The following is a 15,878-nucleotide window of genomic DNA, read 5'->3' as shown; positions in this document are numbered from 1 at the left end:
TCAACTCGAAATGCGTAGCCCGTGTAAATCTCCTACATCTTTAATATGATAAATATGACATGTAGAAAATGTAAATATAATTAAATATGGATTAATATAATGCAATATGGAGATTCGTAAAATCACTAAACTACCACTCCCGAAAGTGTTGGGGGCGCATTGTATTTATTCCGTATTACGTTATACCGCGAATCTTTTCCTTTGTTTATATATAAAATGCAAGCTCGAGACTACGCGTAATGAAATATCGGACGAACTGTATAGGTTTCCTACCTGTGTGTATAAACTAAGTAATTTAAAATTAATAATGGATCGCGTTAAATGATGATCCTGATTACAATACTCGATTTCAATTAGTTCTCATAAAATTTAATTAACATTTACGTATCAAAAAATAACAAAGCTATTTTATTATAGCCATTAATTAATATTGTTTAATTTTAAATCTTCATGCACGTGGATGATATCCGATTACCTTGCAAAATTGGTAAAATCGGTATGGTTTTTGCCTGGAATATTTACATTGATGAATAATCTATTGTTACATGATTATATTTAAAAAAATATTACAAATATCACTTTTGCAGAAAGTGCATATGACAACTCTATTAGAAACTTTATTTTTTTTGCGCACAAAAGAGAAAGAATATTACAAAAAAATCATATTTGAAAAAAAACTTTATCAATGAATAAAAATAATATCTAGATTGCCGTTGACTCAGAAAATTTGATAATAAATTATTAAAACTTTCTCTCTGTTTTTTTTTTTTACAATTTTTTTATGCCACATGGAAGTGCTTTCTCTGTAATAATTGATTTGAATGCATTGTCGAATTGCAGTTCTTTGTTCCATCTGCTTTAGACATACTCGTTGCTTACGTGCCAGCTACCTTAAATTCCATTATAGCAGGCTAGTGTCGATAGCGTAAACGTAACTTTATTCCCTCTATCTTAACACGACGTAATATCCAAGGAAATAAACTACGAAACCATCCCGATTTCGATTCGTCGATGCTCGCGAGATTCTGGCTTATCCAAGACTATTTCCTCTATCTTTACGAGGTCGTCACGATCTACGGTTAAATATTGAGGAACACGCCTATCCGCACGGGATTGGAACTCGTATGTGGTTCTGCAAATGGCGTTGGAGACTTCATATTAAATGCCTCAGCGTGTAATAAAGCGTGTCAAATACTCCCGAATAGATTTACGAATTAGATTAAGTGTCCTGTGCGAGCCAGCGCAAAATTTTGTCGCTTATATTAAAAAAAGAATCATCGCAACGCTTGGAGTTACAAGCAGCTCAAAAGTGAAATTAAAAAAAAAAAAAAAAACGAGTTCGGTAAAGTGATAAAATTTCATTTTGGTATATTTGAATTTTTTAATGGAACAGATTCTCAAGTATCTCAGAAACCTCCCGAGCTAGCGTGTGTGGCGTTTCACCGAAAAATATCTGGAAACGGGAATTCGGATTTTCTCCCAAATACCTCGCAAATTGTACGTTCTACAAGAAAAGTGCACGAGATCCTTTCATGCCTCTCCCGCCTGAGATCTCTTACTCGCGAGTGCCGCTTTGATAATTCGTGCTCTAGAGAGTTCTCAAGAGCGAGAACCGCGCGCGCGCGCGCGCGTATTTCCTAAGCCACGATACGAATCACTTCTTTCACGAAACTTGGAAGCGGCTCCCGTATACGCCGTCTGGCGGCCATATTCCGGGAATCGAGTTTAAAAAATGTAGCCCGGCGCTAAGCGCTCTTGAAATATTTATTCCCGAATCTGATTTCCGACGGTGAGTTTACGTGCAAAAGTTAGAGACCGTCCATTATCAGTAAAGGATCTCGTAAGATTTTCAATGTAAGACACCCCTCTTCTCCCTTTCCCGTACGTTAACGCGCGGGGGTAGCGGATACTCGGCTCCGGCCGTTGCCGCGGATATTTTAATTAACTTACATTTAACTCGAAAGTGCAGCGGTTCGCTGCGCGTCTCGTTTAGAGCGTTCGTTGCCGCGCAGACGTAGCGGCCGGCGCTGCTTCTTGTCACACTTTGCAAGACGAGGCTCTGATTCGACCAGATGATTCTCGCCGACGTGTTGTGCGCCAGGATCTGATTCTGCAAAAAAAAAAAAAAGATTTCGATTAAAATTAATTTCGTTATTAATTAATTGCGCAACGAAAACGAGATTTCGGCGACACTGACGCGCGCGCCCGCGCGTGTATATTTATCTGTCAGAGAGGAAGGAAACGAGAAAGAAAAAGAGAAGGAGAAAAGAGCAATCCTCTCTGCGAGAGGATGCTTGTTTCTGCCGCGAGATCGAGCGCGCGATTTCATTTCTCGTTATTTTCTAATTTCGCGATAAATTAGAGATAAGTGCAACAGCGCGCGTCTCGCAACGATGTCTTCCTGCCTGTTACGACCTGTTCGTTATCGTATCATTTTTTTCCTTCCCCCCCCCCCCCCGCCCCATCCCCTTCGTCCTCCACCCCGAGGAATGCCACTGTGGACCGACCGAGCGCTTTTACGACCGCAAAAGACAAAGGGGAAGTATCTTGCAAGATTACGACGGAGCCGTACGCGCTATTACACGCGCAATATAATATTGTTGCAACTCGAACGAGTTAACGAGTCGCATTCGTGTAATGCGTCATTAAGAACTCCCACGAAACCGAGATTGTTTTTGTGCTCGCATATTTGTATATATATATCTGCATAAAATAATTGGATGTAGAATTATATTTTAATTAATTATATTCAAATATTAATTATATATCCAATTGCTATTTTTATCGAACTGTAATATGAAAGATACAAATAATAATATTTTTACTTTGATTCGTTTAAATTGATTATTAAAGATTATGAGAGATTATTATTAGAAATTATGAACTTGCAACAAACAAACAAGGCTGTAACGTATCCTTTCGATATTTTTAATAAAAAAAAAAAAAAAAAAAAAAAATCGTTTTCCAATTTTTATCAGAGGATACACGTCGCGAAAACTGTTGTTGCGACATCGTTTACGTTAACGATACGCCCGGAGTAACACGTTCCGCGTTATCTGACAGCAGACGTACACGACAAATACGATTTTACCAGTTTTACTGGTCGGTGAGAAGAGCCGCGCATGGTTACATGTCGCCGTAACAAATTTGCCGCTTTAATTAGCTCCGAAAGGGTAATGCTCCATTATGTCTTACTTTGTCCCTGTTTTCGCAGCAAAATGAGAAGCGGGACGAATGTGCTAATATCGCACTCCGTTGAAACTTGCAGCGGGAACGAACTCGGAGCGGAGTGGAACAGCCGCACGTCAGGGCCAACAAGTAGCTGGAGTCGGTGCATACGCCGCCGTCGCTGCCGCCATTGCCAAATGCAAGCCGAACCGCTTAATCAGGCGAGAGACGGCCTTCGAAAGTTCCACGACCGCTGTCTACTACCTAATTTACAGGCTAGTTGCTGGCAAACCGCCGTAGTTCATAACGTAATTACCAAGTTGATTATTAAAAATCAATATCGAATTTATTATCATCGGGAGTGATTTTCTTACAATTTGACAGCAGACGTCGTCCTATCACCTTTCGCGTACAACAGGCAATTTTTAGAAGATTCTCAGAAGTTATTTTTTTCGCGATTGGTAGAATAGCGTCATTTTGCCATTCTTTCGTGTTTAATAGGCAATTTTTTTTTAAATTTTATCTCACTGTTTTTCAATCTTTTTATTTTTTTGCTGAAAACGCGCTGCAAGGATTCAATACACGAGCGAGATTATAAGAGAAATATCTCAGAGTTGGCGTATGCCCGCCATAGTACATTGCCCGTAAAAGCGGTCCTGCCTATTTAATCAGAGGAGAAACGACAAAGTCGGGCGAGTCTTTGTCTCGCCGGCAAACATTTCCTCGGCCAGTAAAAGTCCCTTAAGTTTTTCATCCTATCCCTTACCCCCCCCCCTACCGTTCCCTTCCATCATTCCCTCACCGCCATTTCGTTCTTATATCTCTTACCTCACTACCGTTTCCTCCATTACACCGGCGGACCCTCTTCTCTCCCGTTCCGCCAGAATCCGCCGAAGATAATTCGAAATCGATTTGAAACGAGGCCATTTGAATCTTGGAGAAGTTGGCGAGGGTCGTAGAGGGGGTGTAGACCGGGAACGAGGAGGGGCGAGGAGAAGAGGTAAGTTCAGAGATGCCTTCTTCCAACACTGTCTGTCTATCCCTTCGGGATTCTTTCTTCTGGACGCTGCTCGAAGGAGTAGATTTATTCAATTGTTTTATAATCTCGGTAGCTCGACACGGCGATGTCGCGACGTCGGCCCCCGTTGAAATCCTCCCCTCCTCCCTTCTTCCCTCTATTCCCCTTTCATCGTATTTTTCGTTTGCGCAATTTCACGACAATAGTGCGGAAATATTTAATTACTTGTGCTCAATTAACTGATAAATCCATCCTGTTGCGCGATTAGGGGTGCATAACGACGTGCGGAACGTCGATGACACAATTGGGGAACTTATTTTCTGAACTGCATCACGTCGATATCGATGAATTTAATCAAGAACGATTTCAATTTGTTTAAAAGAGAAAAATATAAATTCGAGACGATTTAGAAAAAGCGCGATAAAATTTTTCACATTTTCGGCCTCTCTCAACGCTGTGCCCCATAAAGCGTCAAATAAAATATCAGAAACATATTAGGCATTTTAGGCATTTTAGTCACTCGTATTGTGATCATGCGAATTGAACGCGCGGATATACAGTGGAGTTTTTTTTTTTTTTTTTTTCGATTAAATTCACACGGTGTACGAAATATATTTTTTTCAATAAAGCATAATAAAAAGCAACAAAGAGGGGAGAATAGTAAAAACAAAAAAAAAAACCAAAGAATGACGAACGTGGTGTTTGTAGCCATTAGCGACGTAACTCAATTAAACTGCATTGTAATCTACGTAACCAGCCATCCATGTGGTCGAGTCTAGGCTGGAAGGTTTAGCGCGCTTAGCATAGGTTAAGCCCCGGTTAAATCCCGAGGTTTATCTTCGATTTACTTGCGGCAAGAGACGAAGCTCGGAAAGGACTCGTTAAACGTTATACCTCGTTAAATCCGGCGGAGGAATTTTTAAGGGAGAGTCTTTACGTCTTTCCCCTGTGTTTCCTTTACAACTCTATATTCAATAATCTTACAAAATAATCCTGATCGTATTACGGTAACGTCGCAATGGCCTGTATATGTAATCTTCCTTTATCCTTCGAAAGGATAAAAGACTTTTCATTAAATGTGTATATAAAATATATATTTTTCCCTATTTTTCCCTATTTTTCAATCTAATATCTATTATAACAATCTAATGACACGCTTCGATGAGTGCGAGACAAAAATTATTTACTCTGTTTGAAAATTTTATAATTTTTTTTACTCTCTTTTCGTTCGTTAAAAACGAACGAAAAGAGAGTAAAAAAAAAAGATATTAAAAAGGATTCTACATTATGCACGCAACTCTCGTTTTTAATTTGCGTTCCTGCGCTTATTCATATTGCACTGACCTCTATAATTTCCTCCCATTAATTTTTTTCGAGCTTCTTTTTATCCCCGTGAAAATAAAATCGTTCGGAGAGATTGCGCTTTATTTCACGTTGCTTACGTCAGGATGGAGAATCGTCGTGGCTTATCGGTCAAAACGACCATCAAAGAGACACTCCGCGATGGAGATTCGCTACACAAGGAGATCGATATCGTGGCGGCTTACACGTATGGTCCCGTTGCGTATTCCCGCTTCGGCAGAGATAGCGAAGTTTAAAGTTCCCTTTCGCGACTCGAATCCCCCAGCCTCCACCTTTCCGTTCTCACGAGTCCGGGATTCCGTTCTTTCGTCGTTTTCCCCGTCCGCGTTTCTCCCCGTCGTCGTCCCGACGAGAATAGCACGATATCGTCCTGTGTAGTCAGCTCCTGACTTTCGTTTATCTTTTCTTGCGACCGAGCCATTCCACGAAGAGCCACCATCCGTCCTGCGCCTCCTTCTACTTATCCAATCTACTCCTCCACCTGGTGTACTTATATTTGTCCGCGTAAGTAGATTCGCGCCAGTAATTTCGTCCTGATTCCGAAGTAGTTTGCGATCATTCGCGTATTTGTACTCGCCCGATAGTACAATAGTAGAGTTAAAACCGAAGGCAAATAAGCGGAAAATTGCAAAACTTGGACTGATATCGCGGAAGTCGAGGGCTAAAGTTCTCGTGGAAAGAACTCGCGGATTAATATATTCCAAAAATCTTCAAGTGGCAAGATCACTCGACGTAGTTCGGAAAGATTCATACGTCGGATTTTATGGATTCTTTTATCGAACACAGTATGGTAGTATCAAATTTTCCACAAGAAAATCGCATACCTCATCCAATCACGCGGCACATTTTGGCTCAACGTTTATTAATTTAATTTCATTATGGCGCTGCGGCGAACGCAACAAGGCCCTTTGATTAGTCAGTTCCAAAACTAGAAGCTGAGAGAGCATTACGCTTCCGATAATTAGATTTCATAGGGTTTGCTCCGTAAATGAGGATCAACTAACTTCCCCATTGTGTCCATTCTCCGAGAGCAGACAGCTGACACCCCACCTATCGACAAACTTAATTGTATCGGCCTAAGAGAATTGCTACTCGCTAACGGCTAATGTTATCTATCTCCGTGTCTTTGATACCTTCCTTCCGACAATTCCTTATAAAAGACATTGTAGCGATACTGGTGCGTTAAACGGGATCAATTGGTCGTAATTGCGCGCCAATTCGAAATTATTTCAGTCCCTGAACGGCCAGAACGGTGCGGCCAAAACGGTGATCGCGTTACTTATCCAGAAACCGTCCCTTTCCGGTTCATAGACGCTCTCGCAGCAATCGATAAACATTCCATCCACGACATTCGATTTCTAGGAATGCATCTAGGAGACGTCTCCCCTCGTTGGTCCACGAAATCTTGGGACCATCCCACACCCGGACGGCCCGTCCAATTTCGTTTTGGCATCGCTTCTCGGATCGAATTTCTATCGAATTTCTTCTTCGCGCCCTTCGAACGAGGACAGCCCCTCCCCTCTCCCTCCTTCTCGTATAGGAATGCTCGCTTGGTTCTGGACACAGCAACCATCTCCCATCACAGAAAGATCCTGTGTGGTCGCGTGATCCTCGCAGCTTTTCTCTCTGTCTCTTTCCTTTCTTCTCTTTCTTTCATATGGTTAGACGGAAAAGGAACAAGTTTGAGGAAAAAGAAAGGACTTCTGCAGGATGAGAGAGGAGATCGTTCATTCCGGTCAGACGGCGCACTGATTCTTTGAAAAATTGCCAACAAGCCGCAGCCATACTTCCTTCCATTCTCCGCTTTTTTCTTCCTTCCTTCCTTCCTTCCTTCCTTCCTTCCTTCCTTCCTTCCTTCCTTCCTTCCTTCCTTCCTTCCTTCCTTCCTTCCTTCCTTCCTTCCTTCCTTCCTTCCTTCCTTCCTTCCTTCCTTCCTTCCTTCCTTCCTTCCTTCCTTCCTTCCTTCCTTCCTTCCTTCCTTCCTTCCTTCCTTCCTTCCTTCCTTCCTTCCTTCCTTCCTTCCTTCCTTCCTTCCTTCCTTCCTTCCTTCCTTCCTTCCTTCCTTCCTTCCTTCCTTCCTTCCTTCCTTCCTTCCTTCCTTCCTTCCTTCCTTCCTTCCTTCCTTCCTTCCTTCCTTCCTTCCTTCCTTCCTTCCTTCCTTCCTTCCTTCCTTCCTTCCTTCCTTCCTTCCTTCCTTCCTTCCTTCCTTCCTTCCTTCCTTCCTTCCTTCCTTCCTTCCTTCCTTCCTTCCTTCCTTCCTTCCTTCCTTCCTTCCTTCCTTCCTTCCTTCCTTCCTTCCTTCCTTCCTTCCTTCCTTCCTTCCTTCCTTCCTTCCTTCCTTCCTTCCTTCCTTCCTTCCTTCCTTCCTTCCTTCCTTCCTTCCTTCCTTCCTTCCTTCCTTCCTTCCTTCCTTCCTTCCTTCCTTCCTTCCTTCCTTCCTTCCTTCCTTCCTTCCTTCCTTCCTTCCTTCCTTCCTTCCTTCCTTCCTTCCTATTCCTTTTTGCCTTGCCTTATTCCGCTTATTCTCATAAGACAGTCGCAGCCTGTTTCGGTCCTTCCTCATCCGCTCGCAAGCGGCCGTTCCCTCAATCACCGTTTGCAATACAGCCGAGTAACTCGTGAATACATCATAATGCACAATCGTGAACATGTCACATGTGTGCGTCGGGATCCGATACTAGTTATTTGTATTTTGGTTTTAACAGTGGCGCAATCCCGATTGCACACGCGGGATCATGCGGAGATGCGCCGTTATCGAATATTCGCAGTGCGTTGCAGTGTGTTGTCGATTTTATTACGATGGAAACGAGTGGTGCCGAGTCGATCAATTACGGTGTTGCGCGGATCGTACTGTTTTTGACTAGCTTTCCGCGAAATATTTTCCGCGCAGAACGGTTATGGTCCCTTCATCCAAACGTTCTTTCCAACATTCTATCGAAATACGAGGTTCGAGAATTGAGAATTATCGCGATTAAGCCTTAGACTGGCATACAAAATTTTAAACTAATACACATTTAAAGTAAATATTAAAATAAAAAGAGAAAATGTATAGAATATGTAGACAACAGACAATAGATAAAATCATCTTTGTGTTTCCTAAATGATGTAATTTTATGTGTTAAATTTTAATTACATGTGCTCATATAATAATAACAAAAATAATATTTATTTTTTAAATATATCTCGAAATGAAGATGCAATAAGTTTCATAGTTGAGAACAATGGTATATATAAAATATATAAAATTAAAGTAACACAGACTTTTTTGGCAAAAAAATAACTATTATGCATTATAAGTATCTTTTCAAAAATGTTAAAAAGCATTTTTTTTAAATTTATATTATTGAAGGCTAACTATAGATTCTTTGGTTTTATGTTGTAAAATATTTCAAATAAATCTCAGCATTTTATAGCCAGCAGGGAATAATACAAGAATATCTAAATATGCTTGTAAATATGCTTGTCTACATCCCAAACTATAAGAGCTATTAATATTTTGAAATAGCATACGTCAATGCCCCATCCTAGAGATATACACAAACATACTTTATGTATGTAAGATTTGAGCGTAAATGTTTTTGGCGTTCTCCGGGGAAGTTTGGCAACTGCGATAGATGGTTGTACTGAGCCATTAGAATCAGCCGGGATCAATAGCGTCCAGGATTTTGGTCGGTGTATTCGGCGTAATGTCGAAGATACGGCGTGGAAGTAGTTCCGAACAGCTGTTCGAAAGTTGCCGACTATCGGGGGCTCTTTTTAGGAATGCCAGGCGAAGACTGTAGGTGACTACGCGATCGGCTATCGCTTCTGATTCCGCGCCGCCTCTCTTATCTCCTAAACGAAAAATTGCGAGATCGAAATCATACGGAATGAATCCGTACTTCCATCTCCTTTCCTCTTCCCTTCCCCTTATCCCCCTTATCCCCCGCTCGGAGTCCCGGGGAGTCGCCCTTAGCGGGAACCTTCGACACACGCTTTGATCGCGATGGTAGTGAAATTGATTGATGTACGGCCCGCCGAATTCTCGACATCCACTTTCTTGAAAACTCACGTACACACACGCTCCACACACACACACACACACACACACACACACACACACACACACACACACACACACGCGCGCGCGCGCGCGCGCGCGCGCGCGCCCCCCCCACACACACACACAACATCTCCCCCCATACACACACACACATATACGCACACATGCGCGCGCTTTTCGATTCGCGCTCTCACGCCCCGTGCCACATTAAGATCCGAACTCGTCAGGCCGAATCTCGCGTGAGAGGGAAATGCACTAGCGGTCGATTCCGCAGGGCGGAAGCCCGTTATCCTTGGCGCGCGCTGGTGCAATCCAATCGGTGTATGTACAAAAGCCCATACGACCGCCGATACGAGCGCATCATACAGCGACGAGACGGAATTTCAAGTTTGATCGATATCGTCCGGTCTGGTTGGCGCTGATGAAATCGACTCGCTGTAATTCGAGACGCAGGATCATCGTTTTATTTTTAAAAAGCGTGATTTTTTTTAATTTAAAGCGCACTCTCACACGACCGATGAAATGACTTTTCGAGAAAGGCTGCGCGACGTACTCGCAACTCTCGCAGTCTTTTCTTAATGTAAAATAGATTCGGATTGTCTCTTAATGGAAAGGGAAGGTGTACATAGGTACGGAGAGCGAGGCTCGAGATAAATTCTCGATCTTTCCGCGTGTCCAGGACAACGGTATTAATGGGATCTTTCCGGCAGTCAATGAGACGCTCGGTCAATCCACTTTGCGAGAAAAGATGAAGAGTTGAAGGAAATCCTTTCAGGCTCTCTCCTCGTCTAAACTGGCAGCCGGCCGATTGGCTCGTCGATGCTGTAGGTAGGTACAGAACTTTTCTATTGTCCCCGTGAATGATAGAACCAACTTAATCACTGCACTCCATTATGTCGGCTACCTCACATTTCTTTCTTCACCTTCTCGATTTCTTCCTTCTTTTCGCCTTATTCCCTTCTTCCCTTCCCTAGCCCTGTTATTCCCGTTTCTCTTCCACCTTCCGGTTTCTTTCAATCCCTCTCGCTCGTGCGTCATTTCCTCTCCCTCCCGTGTCCCCCCTCTCTCTCTCCTCCTCCACCCGCCTCCTTCGCTCGCCCTCCGATCGTTCATGATTCTTTCTCCCTCTTTACGATGCCACTCAAAAGGTTACTGCTGCCCGAAACGCTTTTCTAAGACTCCGGATCCCTATTGCCCGAATTGCTAGCTCGGGATTGATTGGCAGATAGAACGTGCCAACGGCCCTTGTAATTCTTAGGCAAACCTTTCCGGATGAATAAAAGGGATCGGCCCCGCCGAAATGAATGAAAGGTTTCTGGTTTACCAAGCGCGAGCGTGAAAATCCACCCTCAATGACACTTAAGCGCATTCGGGACTCGAAAAGCAATTAATGTGGAAATAAGGCACCCTACAAGTTGATTATTTCCCTAGTTACGGCACTTGACGTGTCTCGCGACGGTACATTATTATTACGCAGTATTATGTCAGTCGTGAGGGAGATTATCAATTTGGAAGAAAGCAGGTGGGGATACGTCAGCGTCGTTTCAAAAATAATCGTTCGAAGAGAAAAACGTATTGAGCGAAGAGATCGTCTACGGCGCTCATCTCCACTTGAACGTACGAACGCCTCTCGGAGGAAGAGCGCTCGATATCCGACTTCCGTTACTTTCGGGACTTCGATGATCACCGGGAAGTCCGATCGCCGGCGTGTGTGCTCGTGGATAGTTAGTTTTAAGAGCCGGTTTTACGATAATGGCGCGAATCTGGTGCGGTCGGATAATCCATCCCCACGTTCGAGGGCACATACAAAGACTAGGAGGAGCTCGGCTAGAGGGTGAGAACGCGGATCGCAAGACTAGAAGATGATCCTGAAGGGAGCTCGCGGGCGAAAAACGCGGTAGGAGGTGAAAGAGCGAAAGCGAGAGCGAGAGCGAGGAGAGAGAGAGAGAGAGAGAGAGAGAGAGAGAGAGAGAGAGAGATATGGAAAAGCAGAAGGGGTGACATAGTCGCGGTGCGATAGTCGGGCGCTCTCTCCCTCCGGAATGAAGTCGGATCATATTTTTAAGATGCAATTTTGAGGGAAATCTCTTACGCGGTAGCAGCTGCTCGCCGCCCACCGTTAACCCCTTTTCCGCAACCCTTCGCGACGTATATCCGGCGAAAGGTCGCCGTGTGACGAAACGAAAAGAGGGCGGGGACGAGGAAAGGGAAAGGGGTAGGCGAAGAGGATGAGCCGGGTTAAAGTGAGCGACGGAACACGGGAGGGATATGAGGCCCCTGACCTGATCCCGGAAAAGACCGGGGAGGAAAGCTAATGCATCGCGCCGCGCGCACCTGCGGGATTCCTGGCTAGCGTAACCGATGGTAATATAATTATGGCATATATACGTGTGCACCGCAATCTTCCGCCAGGTGTTATGGCCGTTGGATTAATGCATTAAGATCCAAGGGCTGAAGGGAGAAGGGTGCACCACGCACCCGCGCGCGCTTTAGGAGCTCATGAACGGATCTTCTGTTTAAAATTGTAAACAAAATTATGAACTTATGAGTTAAAAAAAAAAATGTTCGTTCAACACTCCTTTAAATATTTTTGCAAGAAAATATAAGCAAGAAAGAGATTATAAAATTATACAAAGAAATTGCGACAGGAATAAGAATGACCTGGATTGACTGTATATAAGATTAGTTATTAGTTATAAAGTTTATGGAATTGAGTGATTGAAAGATATTCCTCAAGCTGCCTTTTTACTGTATTATATTACATACAACGGCGCTGCGAAAGTTATCAGAGGGGTGGGGGGAAGTTCGAGAAAAGTATCGCGCGATCATTTATAATCGTGTATACCCTGCGAATTGAGTTTGATCAAACTTCCGTTTGTCGTAAACATGCAATGGAATAATATAAGTCTCATAAAGTTTGCGCAGCCGTTCGAACGACAGAAAGATTCCTATCGAGAGAGAGGAGTAGAGCGAGTTAGATAAGAAGTTATCGGGGAACCTCGACGCTTGGAAATTAACGCGCAGCCGTTTCGTTCTCCGCCCGATTTCATAACTCGAACTACATTACGCGGATTGAACTTTATTGTAACGTAAACCCGGGTTACGTGCGCGGTTACATTTCGCGAGTGTTGCTCGCGGCTCGGTGTCTCCGCGCGTGTCGTTAGTAGACTTGCGGTGATTATCGAGTGACGTCACGGCCATTCGCGTGCCGTGATTCCGGGGCCGCAGCCCCGGGTGATCGGGCCGATTAGAATTCAGGAGGTGCGCTTCGCGCGGCTTCCACCGATACACAAGGCCAAAGTTTGTCGCTGATAGTCCCGAGCACGCCTTGGGAGCGTTTCCTTTAACTTCCGTCTCTGCAATTGCCGCGCCGGTGAGTATATACACAATGCGCAACGGCGGCGGCGGCTGCCGTTTCGAAATTCTAGTGGCGCTGCCTAGAATAAGCAGGCGGGTGGTCTCCCGAGGCAACTGCATCCCGCATGAGCTTGGGACCGACTAACGTTGGTTATGCTTCGATACCCGTTTTATGCTCGTTGCGCGCCTTTTATTTCCCGAGACGCGACGACGTCACGGATGACGGGGGAATCATGCACCGAGTTCAATCTCGGCTCGATACGACGTGGCTTTAGAAACGATACCGTTTAAAATTTATAATTCCGATCGCAAAAGTACGCGCGTGTTTGTCAGAGGAATTAGAGACTGCCGCCACGTTTTCGAGAATGCAGAAATAAATTACTGAGGGAAAATATAACATTCAAACGTCGACCTCTTGTACGTAAAATTGTCTGTATCGTATGTTTGCCGCTAATTTTGACGATATAGATAAAATTTATGACAGAGATTCTCGTTCACGAAACTAGGTCTGTATCAACGTAACGTCGTGTCGGAGGCTTCGCCTCGCGTCAATATAGCTTATATATTATGCAAATAAAGGATTTAAAGTTTGCTCAGTGTTCGATGTGCGGAGCGAGATGAGAGCGTCACGCTTCGACGTATCGAAAGGAAGCCCTCCATAAAAGTCTTTCCTATATGCAGGTACCACGTAAAATTTACGTGGTGTCGTATACGTGCGCATTTTCGGAACCACCGCGATATCATAAAAAAGCAGTATACGAGGATATATTTAAGAATTCTTACGTCGTGTATCCAGACGAGCTTGGACCATGGAGGGTTGGCTCTAATGTGGCACTCAAAGTACACGTCATCCCCTTCTTTAATGTCCTCTGGGCTTAAAGTCGATCCGAGGTTTAACGATACTATCGGCGGATCTGCAAGAATAAAATATTAAAATCTCTCTCTATATCATATACATTAACAACAAGGATATACATGCATTATTTCACAGTTACATGGGCGTATCCAGAATTTTCTTTTTCGAAGAGAGTTTTTATTAATTCTTAATACAAACAGCAATTTCTTGCGTTAATGATTTGCTTTTTTTCAATATTCTTAAGTTTAGAATATTTCCTCGTTCCTGCTTTTAAATGAGAAAAATATTAGGTTTTATAAATCATAACTTTTAACTTTTTCTTTTAATTTCGGGGGGAGGTTTTGATCCTCCCAAACCTCCTTTCGCTGAATAGGCCCATGCACGGTCACATATATAACCTGCTATATATCAGTCTCTTCGTCTTCATTCACATAACGTGTGGATAATAAGAATAGTATTACAACAAAAAAATGAGATAAAAAGGGGGATGGACTCTGGTATTATAAACTTCACTCATTCAGTCATCTTTTCGTCTATAAAAATATTATATATATAATAAATACTATGATAAAAGCATCGTAATCGCTGTTTTCATTACTGGACCCGAGACGCGCGTATCTCGATTTCCGACGACGAAGCTACGTCCGCGAGGCATATAATCTTCAACCTCTCCCTCCATTAGCTCCGATATTTTTCCTAGCCCGTGAGACTCTCAATAATATCTCGCGCCGTTCCCATGGTAGCTCGTAGACGTTTCCCCGCGGCTCACAGCTACGGATAGCTCTCTAGAAGTCTTTTATTTGCTCGTCGTATCTGACATTTACCGCGCGCATTAGTTTAATCATACCTCAGACCACCCCCTCTCCCCTCCCCGCCGTAGTTTACTTCCACGGCGTATCGTTTCGTGGAACCTTATCGCTCATCGCAATGTATTTCCCGTTCTCCAGGCCGAGCCATTTCTCTTTTTCTGAAACCACGTATTTCCGCGAGATAGTACTAATTAGCCCGATCGTGTCACCCCCTCCGAACTTAACCCGCTGCTGATTCAACTGTTGATTTAATAGTTTATCTTTTTCTCTTTTTATAAATTACTGCAAAGTCTGCTCTCTCTCTCTCTCTCTCTCTCTCTCTCTCTCTCTCTCTCTCTCTCTCTCTCTGTTAATATTAGAAGGCGATTGGAAGGGATTAAATATACCGGAAGCTCAATCTTCCCTCACCGTTAGCGACAGTGATGACGTCCAAGCCGAGGGATCGATCACACTGGACCGTCTTTCCGAGGTGTAATTTCGAGTCCGGGAGTACCTTCGTAGGAATGATCATCGTAATCGAATACGTGACGTGACACCGTTTCCCGTATTCTGCAGTTTTTCTTGTTACGCGAACACTCGTTCCTTATGTATTTCCTCGATTGCTATATTTCTGCCGGATGTTCAGCAACGGATGCCACCGGACAGATGAGAACGAACGAACGGTAAACCGTATCGAATCGAGAAATTTATCGTTGCCGAAGTAACGAGCCCGCCAATGCAAAATTGAAAAAAAAAAAAAAATATCTGAGGCGGCGCGCGTGTCTTCCTCACATCGCACTTTTTCCTATTATTCGTATTATACAATTAAAATGAATATACGTTCAATTTGTTGCGCACTGCTAACCCACTTTTCAAAGAGCAAAGAGAAGAACGAGCGTGAAAAATGTCGATTGAAGAAGATGAGATTTAGCTTAATAATTAGATTCGGATAATGAAACTTATTCGAGGCATCGATTAATTTCTCCGAGTTTTTATTTTAAAAAACCGTCTCCGGATTACCATTTCAAAGTCTTCGTTCGATCTTCTTACAGTAAATATCATAGTTTCCATTAGGACGCTATTACTTAAATGGCGACAGGCGTTGCTGAAGATTTCGCCGGCGATAATTTAAAGACGTCGACACGGATGACGCTTGTGCGGGAAAACTTTTGAGATTACGAGTCGCCGACTTAAGGCCGGCGTCTTAAACCGTTTTATCGCGGCATCAGCGGGCTGGTTTGTCCGCGACTTAAAGAACCCGGAGGGTCCATGTGTATATCCATGTGT

General features: G+C 43.5%; 1 protein-coding gene across 6 annotated transcripts in view; it reads right to left on the bottom strand.

Moving 5' to 3' along the window:
- The window catches only part of LOC105432042 (kin of IRRE-like protein 1), a 363,147-nt gene that overhangs the window by 24,022 nt on the left and 323,247 nt on the right, over nucleotides 1-15,878 (bottom strand). For all 6 annotated transcript variants that reach the window (XM_089070858.1, XM_089070856.1, XM_089070855.1 and 3 more), the window contains 2 exons: nucleotides 13,731-13,861; nucleotides 1,951-2,110 (listed from right to left, as the gene is read on the bottom strand). In XM_089070858.1, the coding sequence (XP_088926984.1) occupies nucleotides 1,951-2,110; nucleotides 13,731-13,861 (291 nt within the window). The remainder of the gene's footprint in view (nucleotides 1-1,950; nucleotides 2,111-13,730; nucleotides 13,862-15,878) is intronic.

This window comes from Pogonomyrmex barbatus, unplaced genomic scaffold (genome assembly GCF_055798465.1).
Source record: "Pogonomyrmex barbatus isolate J1 unplaced genomic scaffold, ASM5579846v1 scaffold11, whole genome shotgun sequence".
NCBI classification, from domain to species: domain Eukaryota; kingdom Metazoa; phylum Arthropoda; class Insecta; order Hymenoptera; family Formicidae; genus Pogonomyrmex; species Pogonomyrmex barbatus.
This window is presented reverse-complemented; position numbering and strand designations above follow the sequence as displayed.